This window comes from Sphaeramia orbicularis, chromosome 13, assembly GCF_902148855.1.
Source record: "Sphaeramia orbicularis chromosome 13, fSphaOr1.1, whole genome shotgun sequence".
In the NCBI taxonomy this organism is placed as follows: domain Eukaryota; kingdom Metazoa; phylum Chordata; class Actinopteri; order Kurtiformes; family Apogonidae; genus Sphaeramia; species Sphaeramia orbicularis.
Window position 1 is genome coordinate 44262302 of NC_043969.1, and position 12322 is coordinate 44274623.

General features: G+C 37.4%; 1 protein-coding gene across 1 annotated transcript in view; it reads left to right on the top strand.

Moving 5' to 3' along the window:
* Nucleotides 1-12322, top strand: part of ryr1b (ryanodine receptor 1b (skeletal)) — a 134110-nt gene that overhangs the window by 38793 nt on the left and 82995 nt on the right. Inside the window, exons 8-24 of the mRNA XM_030151938.1 lie at nucleotides 75-187; nucleotides 282-381; nucleotides 1922-2018; nucleotides 2112-2186; nucleotides 3160-3316; nucleotides 3419-3583; nucleotides 4694-4815; nucleotides 5567-5753; nucleotides 6403-6538; nucleotides 6759-6854; nucleotides 7265-7383; nucleotides 8316-8449; nucleotides 8533-8774; nucleotides 9944-10136; nucleotides 10763-10979; nucleotides 11618-11722; nucleotides 12199-12302. Coding sequence (XP_030007798.1) covers nucleotides 75-187; nucleotides 282-381; nucleotides 1922-2018; nucleotides 2112-2186; nucleotides 3160-3316; nucleotides 3419-3583; nucleotides 4694-4815; nucleotides 5567-5753; nucleotides 6403-6538; nucleotides 6759-6854; nucleotides 7265-7383; nucleotides 8316-8449; nucleotides 8533-8774; nucleotides 9944-10136; nucleotides 10763-10979; nucleotides 11618-11722; nucleotides 12199-12302 — 2362 coding nt within the window. The remainder of the gene's footprint in view (nucleotides 1-74; nucleotides 188-281; nucleotides 382-1921; nucleotides 2019-2111; nucleotides 2187-3159; nucleotides 3317-3418; nucleotides 3584-4693; nucleotides 4816-5566; nucleotides 5754-6402; nucleotides 6539-6758; nucleotides 6855-7264; nucleotides 7384-8315; nucleotides 8450-8532; nucleotides 8775-9943; nucleotides 10137-10762; nucleotides 10980-11617; nucleotides 11723-12198; nucleotides 12303-12322) is intronic.

A 12322-nucleotide genomic window follows, 5' to 3' on the forward strand; every position in this document is an offset into this window, starting at 1 on the left:
GCTTCTTTGTCCTTCCTGTACTCCTAAGTGTTCCTGGACATTTAGTCACTTCTGTTGTTATCCTATTCTTGCAGGTGAGGCCTGTTGGTGGACAATTCATCCAGCCTCAAAGCAGAGATCAGAAGGTGAAAAGGTTAGGGTGGGTGACGATCTCATCCTGGTCAGCGTATCCTCTGAGAGATACCTGGTGAGCTTACTACACACTGCTTCCATTTCACTGGACTCAGACATGTACACACAGTTAGTTACACTTGTCTTCCTGTTCTTGTCGTTGTCTTCAGCATCTGTCCTATGCCAGTGGAGACCTTATGGTGGATGCCTCCTTCATGCAGACTCTGTGGAACATGAACCCCATTAGTTCTGGATGTGAACTGGCTGAGGGTACACACATGCTTCATACATGTTGTTCTTGCAGCCACTAATTGTGCATTCTCTTGACTTTAAAGTAAACACACACCCTTTATGTACATGATTGCATGCATAAGCTTACACAGATCTGTGTTGATAAGCAGCTAACCCATAAAGACCCAGTGCTACCTTGGTGCTAGTTCCCAAATTAATGTTTCTCTATATTTACCCCTTCTTAAGTGATTTGTCACTGTTTATTATAATACTATATCATGCTCTGTATTTTGCGTTTTTTTTCCAGTGAATATCAGTTATTTTCCTATATTTGATTTGCTGATCATGTGGATGTTTATAAAAGCTCCCATTAACCCATAAAGACCCAAACAGCCACTGGCGAGCACATTCATCTACTGATCTAAACTGTTTAATACCTGTTGATCCACTAAACCTATCAATATGTTGAAATAATTGGTGTAAAATGCAGTTCGTCATCTTTTCATGGTCATCAGATATGACCCATTTGGACGTTCAGAGGCTCCGTTGTTACCGTGGAAACACTGTCATCTTCTACAACATTGATTCACCAGTAAAACCCATGGCGTTGGATCAATAACTGTGAACGGACACTCTTGTTTTATGTTGAGTGAATGATATATTCGTCTGAAAATGACACTTTCTCTTCAGCTTTAATCTGAGCTTTTATGAACATCCATATGATCAGTGAATTGAATATAGGAAAATAACTCATGTTCACTGAAAAAACGCAAAATAGAGAGGATAACATTATAATAAATGGTGATCAATTACTTAAGAAACATTAAATATAGAGAAAAAAAATATTTTGAAACTGCCACAATAGCTGCACTGGGACTTTATGGGTTAAAGTTTAGGGTTATTATATCAGAAACAGACAAAGAACAGACAGAAAAAGTCACTTTTTCAACAAAAATATCAATAATGGAACATAAAAACAAGTGCCTCCATCCACTGTCATTTATCAAACTACATGGGTTTTTTTGGTGAATCATTGTTGAAGAAGATATCATATTGTTAAGGTCATGTCTGATGACCATGAAAAGATGACAAACTGCATTTTACACCAATTATTTACATGTATTGATAGGATTAGTGGTTCAGAAGTTATTAAACCTTTTAGATCAGTAGATGATTTTGGTTGCCAGTAACTGATTGGGTCATTGTGGGTTAAGTAAAGAGCAGAGTTTTAAACTATTAAACATGATTAAACTGCATATATATTTATAATGGAGCTAATGTAGTCACAGCTCTACTCAATCTGCAGCTCTTTTACTCTATTTATAAGGATGTGTTTGAGTAAAATGAGCATTTTTGTTTATTCTATCCATCAGTCTTTCACATTGCTGTTGGCTCATTAATGCCTCTCCTGGCACTAAAATGCAGCAGCTCAGCTTTGTGTGATGGCTTTCAACCATCCATTTTCCTCTGGATGACATTCCAGACGTCTCTAATGGGGCTCAGGTCTGGACATTCGGAGTGATCTCTTTCCTAATCCACAGCTGTGTATATTTATTGTCTCCTGTGTCCTTCCACTCAGGGTATCTGACGGGAGGACACGTTCTCAGGCTTTTCCACGGCCACATGGACGAGTGCCTGGCCATCGCCACGCCAGAGGAAGGAGAGGAAAAACGCAGGTGAGGACAAGAAGCAGGGGGTTTTCCATCAGCTCGGTGTCAGATTCTTCTAATGCTGTTTGATTCACTGTGTGTGGTTTGACTGTGTTACAGGATGGCTCATTATGAAGGTGGTGCTGTGTGCAGCCAGGCTCGATCCCTGTGGAGACTGGAGCCTCTGAGGATCAGGTGATTTAATCTCACTGCAATAGTATTAAATATGTGTCAAATGTGCAGGTTGGGGAGCAAAAATGATAAAATCCTTTACCATTATAAGAACAATTTCCTCCTATTTGTGACTATAAAGTTGTGTTACAATCTCATGTCTTTAAGTTTTTTCTTAATTTTTTTTTGTTTTAATTTTCTTGTCATTAAACAAACACCACAAGCACATAGGAATTCATTGTACATAAATTAGTTAATCAATACGTAGAATTTGTAAATGAATGCAACAAAGAAGCAACAATAAATATACAAAAAAGAATACACTCTATATGTCCACTGTTTATTTATAATTAATTTTTAGAAAGCAGGAATGTAAAAATATTCTTCAATATGCTTGCTGCATGACATGAAGGTAGTCATTTTTGGACATCAGCAATAGACTGGAGGAAAACTCTGACTGATTAACAGTCATAGTGATTTGTCATATTGGAAACTTTGTTGAGTCCAAGATTATTGTTACTGATGAAAACTAAAACCAAAACTAGCAGTGAGCTGATCATGTTGAAAGTAATAAAAGTAAAAATGCTGTAATGAATGTATTGAAATTAAACTTAATTAAATGAAATGTATCTTCTGGTATTTATCAGCTTCCTTTCCATTTCTGATGTAAAAAAAAGACCATACATCTATATTGTAAATGTAAAAATGTAAAACAATATTTTGTAAAACATACTTAATTTCTTCATCCTGCATCACTTTGTTCCTTCATCCTGTTACTTTTTCAATTTCTAGAAAACTAGGCTTTCTTCAATACCTGAAAAACTAAAACTAACACTAAAATGAAATAAAAACTGATCTAGAACTAGTCAGCACCTTAATATATAATTGAATATACAGCTATTTCTGCATAAAACTAGCTAAAATTCAATAAATAAAGATCAACAAATAAACTGAAAAACTAAATAATTTTCTGTTATTTTTCCTGTGTTTCCTTCAGCTGGAGCGGGAGCCACATGAAGTGGGGTCAGTCGTTCCGTATCCGTCACATCACCACAGGCCGGTACCTGTGTCTGGACGAGGAGAAGGGTCTGCTGGTGGTTGACCCAGAGAAGGCCAACACCAAACTCTCTGCCTTCTGTTTCCGTGTCTCAAAGGTCAGAGCTGCCATTTTGAGCTTTATTTGGACTGTAGTTTTGACCTGGCTGTAAACAGGCTCTGATATTTTCGATTTTTTTGTCTACCTGTTGCATGAGCAGGAGAAGGTGGAGGTGGCTCAGAAGCGTGATGTTGAGGGAATGGGCATTCCAGAGATAAAGTATGGAGAGTCTATGTGCTTCGTCCAACATGTGTCCACAGGTCTGTGGCTCACATATGCCTCCCTGGATGCAAAAGCTGCTCGTCTGGGAATGATGAAGAGAAAGGTGAGGTATCTGCTCTGAGGTTCAAAATAAGACACATGTATATACAATGCAAATTCATAGACTTTGCAACATCCTGCCCTCTGGTACCTGCCTCAGACAGCCGTCAGCCAAAACCGATAGATACAAATTCTTCGTCATAGCCTCAGCCATGTCTATGCTCAATTCTGTACAACAGAGATAGCATTACCAGTAGTTTATATTTTATTCCCCCGCCCCCCGAAGGGGGAGGCAAGGGGTATTGTTTTTAGTTCAGTTTGTTTCTTTGTTTGTTTATCACTCTAGAGTCTAGCAGCAAAACTATTTGTCGAATTCATACCAAATTGGGTTTATAGATTGCCAGTGACCCAGAATAGATGTGATTCCATTTTGAGAAAAGTAGGTCAAAATTCACATTTTTAATGAATTTTTTGAATGTTTTTTCGTCTCCCATTTACTTATAATGGACGAAATTTCAAATGTCTACAAAAATATCTGTTTTGTTTCAATCTACTTCAAACTTGGCACATATATAGAGGTAATTGATATGCTGACATCAGCACATGCATAGACATGATGACACCAGCTGTATCGATGCCAAAATAAGCTACAATATGTGCAAGGGGTGGGGTTTGTTGTGCCTGGCACCGCTTGGCACCACAAAAACAAACAAATACTGGACAAATCTTGCAGGAAATGTAGGACAAAATACTGCAGGCCTCACGTTATTGTACTATGGTTTTTCCTTTTTTGCTGAGTGGTGTTTGAATGATGAGCAACATCTGAAATTTTTTTTCTGTGCATATATTAGTACCATATATTAGTATTTCAATATCCATGTTTTTATTTGTCCTGTGTAACATTTATTCGTCCATTAATTTCCTTTAACAAAGAGAGTAAGAGAGTGGAATGATGTTCAGTTCTGTTCATATGAAGCGGTGGGTGTGGTTTGTGGGTACAGACTGTGTATTTTCTTTCAAAACAACACTGTACAAATAAATACTGAATGTTTATAATATGTATACCAAAGTCCAATAAAGATATTGTTAAAAAATAAAAAGATAGATGCCTGTATGTGAAGATCAGTAAAACATTGAGGATTTATATTTTAATACATGTTGTTTGCTTCTCCAGGTTATTCTGCACCAGGAGGGTCATATGGACGATGCTCTGACTGTGTCCCGCTCCCAGACGGAGGAGTCGCAGGCTGCTCGTATGATTTACAGCACCACGGGCCTCTTCAGGCAGTTCATCAAGTGAGTAAAGAAATACCAAACAACCCGCTGAAAGTGTCAAAACCTGCACTTCCTGTAACGACCAGTAGAATGTGGCAATAATAATAAATATCATAAGCAATAACTTTAGAGGAGAATAAACTAAAAAATATGTAGAAATAAAACTAAAAACAGCCTGGTACAAAAAACTGTTTTGGTCTCTGTAGCTAATTTTCTAGTTAATGACAACTGTTTGTGGGGGAATGTTTATGTCGCTCCTTTGAGTGACAGGTGGGGGCTGACTGCCGTCTGCCATGTGGGTGTTGATTGGCAGCTCACTCACCTGCTGAGTCAGACATCCTTGACAGACAGCTCTTCTGTCGGATCAGAGGATTCTGTCATGCAAATGTTTTAGGAAGTTCACCAGTGCTTTTAGATAACTACAGCTATCTACATCAGATAATGTTAGCATTATAGGTGCATGTTTTTACTTTAGTCTTTTGATGAATTTGCAGATTGCAATCACATAAATGCTTTAGGTTTAAATGTTTAAGTGTCAGTTACAGATAAAGATACAGAAACAGATTAACTTTATTGCTACTCTAGGGGAAATTGATTTTTTTAATCAGCTCAATAAAATGAAAACAAAGAAAGAATGAATCATCAGACTGAGGTGTTGAAGCCTCAGATGGCAGTGGGCATGAAGGATCTAGTTATTAAACATGAACTATCATTAAAAGTGAATTCAAAGAAAACTTTTGCATGTGTTGATGATTCACTTGTTTCCGCTCAGGGGCCTGGATTCTCTGAGTGGGAAGAGCAAGTCTCCAGGGTCGGTGTCTCTTCCTCTGGAGGGCGTCATCCTCTCTCTTCAGGATCTCATCTTCTACTTCCGACCTCCCGAGGAGGAATTGGAACACGAGGAGAAACAGACCAAGCTCCGCTCCCTCCGCAACCGTCAGAATCTCTTCCAAGAGGAGGTTAATCTGCTCCTGCATCATATATTATTATATATACATTAATGTACAGGGTTTCTGCAGGGTCGTAAAGCATTTTAAAAGACTTGAATTTACAAATCTGTATTTAATACCTTAAAAAAGTCTTTAAAAGGTATTAAATTTGATATGGTAGGCCTTAAAGTATGTTGCCATAAACTTGTTCACTGTATTATGTTTAAATATGTCTGGGAAATGTCGAAACTAGAAAGAAAATAACATTAGTCTACTCTACTTATATTGAAATTAGGAACCAGTTCTCGCTTATTTTGCAGCCCATGATGAGAAATGATCATAGAAGATTCAGTTTTGTGTACAGTATGTATGTAATTTTCAATCTCTGCTGTTATAAAAAATACATTTTCCTATATTTCAGGAGTCACAAATTTTTGCCAGTATGGCTGTGAAGTAGGCTGTGAAATGGGCATTAAATTCTGTTCTAAGTAGTCTTTAAAAAGTTTGAACTTTAACTTGTAGAAACCTGTAGGAACCCTGAATGTAGATACTGTGTAAATATGTATAAGTATAGATCTAACATACCATACTGTCACCAACACAAACACCAAAGAAAAAACCCAAACAGAAAATTAACCATAATCTCTTCGGCCCCCTTGTGTTTCTGCTTCTTTTTTAGGGAATGATTACCATCGTGCTGGAGTGCATCGACCGCCTGAACGTGTACAACACTGCTGCCCACTTCTCTGAATTTGCTGGGGAGGAAGCTGCAGAATCCTGGAAGGAGATCGTCAACCTTCTTTATGAGCTGCTCGGTACAAAAATCTCTTTTAACGCTTTAAAGGACAAAAAAATATAATTAAAATGTTGTGTGTTCCGTGTAAACTAACATTACGGTACATTGTGTGATATCTGTGCAACTTTACTCTCCTAACACTCCTGTGTCATTTTATGCAAATAATAAAATATGACTTAGGCAATTATGCTATGAGGCTAACAATTATTTCCTTGTGTTTTTGTGCCTCTGTTGAACAGCTTCTCTAATCAGGGGGAACCGCTCTAATTGTGCGCTGTTCTGTGACAACCTGGACTGGCTGGTCAGCAAGTTGGACCGTCTGGAGGCCTCCTCAGGTATCACATGGGACTCATTGTAGGAACCCATAAGCTTTTGGCCACAAAATTGAGATAATCTTAAGAAACTCATGACATATCAATACTTTATTATTACATGTAATACACCTTGGGCTGGATAATGGGGGAAAAATGTTATCATGACAAAAATATTAATATAAGTCATTGTCATTAATTATCACAACAAATATCAAATAATTTATATCTAGTTTAAAAGCTTATTTTACGGTCCTGAGTAAAAGTTGAAGAAACCAGATGATTATTTATGGTTTTCATCATGGTCAGAATATGGAGAACACTTTTTGCATTCATTTCTATTGACAGTTTTAGTGTAAATGTAAGTGTAATCTTCTGCTTGTGTTTTGATTAAATGCTAAAGATGCTGTTGTATTTGTCCTCTCTACATTTAGGTATTCTTGAGGTGCTGTACTGTGTACTGATTGAAAGCCCTGAGGTTTTGAACATCATTCAGGAGAATCACATTAAATCCATCATCTCTCTTCTGGACAAACATGGAAGGAACCACAAGGTTTGTGTCCTCTTCCTGTCAAGATCTGGCACATCAGAGAAATGTAGGTTTAGAGCGAATTCTGTTGTAGGTGGAACATAACAAATAAACATAAATGTGATGTGTGTGATCTGCCCGAGGTTATTATGGTCAATGAAGACTAAAACTGAAAATAAAACTAGTGATGAACCAAAATCAAAATAAAATTGAATTGAAATTTTAAAAAAATATTTAATTACTTAACCCATAAAGACCCAAACAGCAACTGGTGACCAAAACCATCTACTGATCTAAAATATTTAATAACTTCTAAACCATTAATTCTATCAATATATGTAAATAATTGGTGTAAAATGCAGTTTGTTGTCTTTTCATGGTCATGAGATCTGACCCATTTGGATGTTCAGAGGCTCTGTAGTTACCATGGAAACACTGTCATCTACAACACTGATTCACCAGAAAAACCCATGGAATTGGATCAATGACAGTGGATGGGCACACTTGTTTTTATGTTCAGTTATTGATATCTTTGCTGAAAAAGTCACTTTTTCTTCTTTTCTTTCTCTGCTTCTGATATAATAACCCTCAAATTCAGTCTAAGAGTCTATGAACATCTACATGATGAGTAAATTAAATACAGGAAAATACATGATTTGTTCTCAGTTTTAGGTGCCTCTGTGATTCTTATTGCTCTTTAAATAAAAAAAAGGCTTTTTATTCTAATATAATTCTGAGTAAATCACCTTTGCACAGTGTCAGACCTTTAATAACCAATGCGTACGTTCCGTCATCCTTCTGTTTTCACACTTGGTTCTATCAATCAAGCTAGCACTGAAATTAATTCATTCCACAAAATTAAACTAAAACCACTCTTTCACTCTTAAAGCATCTAAAACTGTACTGGAGTCATAAGACCAAATGTAGAAGCTAATGAAAATGTCTTGTTCCTGTAGGTCCTAGATGTCTTGCGCTCTCTATGTGTGTGTAATGGTGTTGCTGTGAGGTCCAATCAGAACCTCATCACTGAAAACCTGCTCCCGGGTCGTGACCTCCTGCTGCAGACCAACATCGTCAACTATGTGACCAGGTACTTTTCGTCTGTTCCAGAGTTTACAAATGGCCCCCCGTGGCTCTTGTTGTTGCTGATGTTTATTTCTCCTCGGTGCTCAGTGTGAGGCCCAACATCTTCCTGGGTACATGTGAGGGTTCTACGCAGTATAAGAAGTGGTACTACGAGATGATGGTGGACTACGTGGAGCCCTTCGTCACGGCTCAGGCTACCCATCTGCGAGTGGGCTGGGCCATGACTGAAGGCTACAGCCCCTACCCTGGAGGAGGAGAGGGCTGGGGCGGCAACGGTGTGGGAGATGACCTCTACTCCTACGGCTTTGACGGACTGCATCTGTGGTCAGGTGAGATAATTCTCCTCATTTTGTTTATCTGTGTTCTCCATGTTGATCTACACACGTACGCCTAGTTATGGTATAACAGGGGTGTCAAATTCATTTTAGTTCAGGGGCCACATCCTCCCGATATGATCTGAAGTGGATCAGACCAATAAAATAAAAAGATAATATATAAATAATGCCAACTCCAAACTTCTCTCTCTGTTTTAGAGTGAATAAAGTTTTTATTTACATTTTCATTAATTACATTAACCCATAAAGACCCAATGCCACTTTGGCGGCAATTCCCAAATATATTTTTCTCTCTATTTATCCTATCTTAAGTGATTTATCACCATTTATTATAATATTATTCTCTGTATTTGGTGTTTTTTCAGTGTAAATTAGGTATTTTCTTATATTTAATCCACTGGTCATGTTGATGCTCATTAAAGCTCAGAGTAAATCCAAAGGTTATTAAATCAGAAACAGAAAAAACTGAAGAAAAAGTGACATTTTCAACAAATATATCAGTAACTGAGCATAAAACAAGTGTGTCCATACACTAGCATTGATCAAAAGTGCAATTTTATCAATATTATTCCTCAGCTTCTCATTTACACATGTACACTACAATGTACAGATCACAGTAGATCTAGTCATACAAAAAACATTTAGGAACAAGCAGAATATTGGTAAAATTACACCTACTTCTCTTAAGACATTTCAGGTTATTCTTATTTGTTCAGGTTATTCACTGTTTTGTGAAAAGATGGTTCATAAATGTAAACATTGTTATAATGCAATTTTAGTATTTTGCTGGTCAGAACTTCTTCAGATCAAATAAGGTTAAATATGGCCCCTGAAGTAAAATTGTTAATAATTTCTTTAGGGAAATTTGTGCATTTCACAAATTCATCCCATGGGCCAAATTGGACCCTTTGGCGTGCTGGTTTTGGCCCACGTGCCATATGTTTGACACCAGTGTGTTATAGCAATGGAGTGGTAAGAACAAATGTGAAAAAGGGTCCTCACTTAAAAGCAAAATTTCCTAATTTTTCTTCTGACTGAATTGGTCGTTTTCATTGCATTTACCCTGAAGGTGAGTTCAGGAGCCTCTAATACAGTATGTGTTAGCAGTCAGACTCCTTTGTAGACCAATCAGTGACCAGTTCCCTCTGTTATTGTTCCTTCAGGTACCGTTCCCCGTCAGGTCGCTTCTCCCAGTGCACACACTCTGGCTGCTGATGACGTTGTCAGCTGCTGTCTGGATCTGAGCGTGCCCAGTATTTCCTTCCGTATCAATGGCCACCCAGTTCAGGGCATGTTTGAAAACTTCAACGTGGACGGCCTCTTTTTCCCTGTCATCAGTTTCTCTGCTGGTGTCAAGTAAGTCCCACATAACACATCATTTTACTGATTTACATGTTCCGTCTCAGTTAATTTTTATTATTATTATTTTTAAGAGGTCTGTATTCCTGTATTTTCTGACATGTACTTGAACACACCATTTGATACATTATTTGATAGATTTGACCCTGTTGAACCAATTATCCAGTGACAATTAATATATACCTATTTAATATTAATTTGTGTTGGGCTTTTCTGATCATATTAACATACATATTAAGTCCTGTAATGATGCAGGCAGAGATGCTTTTAAAATTCTGTAGCACAATAAGGAAATCATGTGTCAGGCTTTAAAAACTCTTATATTCCACATGTTAGAAAGTATTTAATTCTCTAAGCCCTTAACGTTACCAGTCAGTTCTCCAGAAAAGATCCCTCTAAACCCTGGATATTATCCCTAAAAGACATTTAATACCTGATGTGTGTAATGTTCTCTCACAGTGGTGAAATAAAGCTGTTGAACACAGCTCTGAAACTGGCACAGAAGTAAAATCAATGATTTTTATGGTGCCTTATATAGATCCACACAGCCTTAGGTCTTAAATAGTAAAGATATCAGAAAGGTAAATACCGATTGGTCACCATATGGGTTTCCATCACCGCAGAGCTCGGTTTCTCCTCGGTGGTCGTCATGGAGATTTCAAATTCATGCCCCCGCCTGGCTATGCCCCATGCTATGAAGCTCTGCTGCCCAGGGAGAGGATGCGTATTGAGCCCATAAAGGAGTACAAGCACGACTTCAATGGTGTCCGCAACCTGCTGGGTCCGACCCTGTCCCTGACCCACACCTCCTTCACCCCCTGCCCCGTGGACACTGTTCAGGTAAAAGCATCTGAGAGGAGAGAGGAATTGAAAAAAAGTAACACACAATATGACTGTTATGCTACATTTCCCATGATATCAACATATTATACCTTTATCCACCTGTATAGTATGTCCATAATCTGTATATTATGTCTGTACCATTCAATTATATCCATGTATCACGCCTATTAACACATTCATTGTACTTTAATACTGTATATTGTAATGTGTTTATTAATCTATATATTACAGTCTGTATAGTCTATTTATACCACCAACAATCTATCCTGTATATTTATGTCTACTAATTGCACTTCTGGTTAGATACCAAACTGCATTTTGTCACCCTGTACATGTGTAATGACAATAAAGTTAATCTAATTTAATTTAATTTAATTTAATTTAATAATTTTATCTAATCTAATGGAATATAATCCAGTGGAATCTAATCTGATCTAATCTAATCTAATATGATATAATATGATATAATATAATATAATATAATATAATATAATTATGTGTTTATTTCTTGAATTGTGGTGTCAGCATTTGACAGATGAAAACATACACTGTTATAATATCTCACTACCTCACTGATGGTCATTCCCAGAGGTAAACAATATAATCTATGTTTCCATCCTTTTATTACGGTGCAGATTGTGTTACCACCCCACTTGGAGCGTATTCGAGAGAAGCTGGCAGAGAACATTCATGAGCTCTGGGCCGTCACCAGAATCGAGCAGGGCTGGACCTACGGGAGTGTGAGTATGAAGTCAAATTAGGATTATTTGGAGATAATGTGTAATGCATGAGGAATATGTAAAATCACAAACAGATGTTAAACATAGTGTCATAATCTTGTCAATAAAGGGGAACAATCGAAACCAAACTCTTGTATTTATAGAGAAAAAAGAACATCTATCCCTAAATATCTATATAAATCCCAGATTTGTTTTTTCTCTTTACATTTCATTTTTCACTCGTTTGTTGTTTTTCTACCTGTCGTTCTCTGCACTGGCTTGTTGCATGTTGCTGCTGTTAACTGTGAAATTTTATCTTATCTTATCTTATCTTATCTTATCTTATCTTATCTTATCTTATCTTATCTTATCTTATCTTATCTTATCTTATCTTATCTTACCTTACCTTACCTTACCTTACCTTACCTTACCTTACCTTACCTTACCTTACCTTACCTTACCTTACCTTACCTTACCGCCATCTACTTCCACCACAGTTTAGGGACGACAACAAGAAACTCCACCCCTGTCTGGTGGACTTCCAAAGTCTCCCTGAACCTGAGAGGAACTACAACCTGCAGATGTCTGGAGAGACTCTAAAGTGAGTTTGTAACTGAGGTT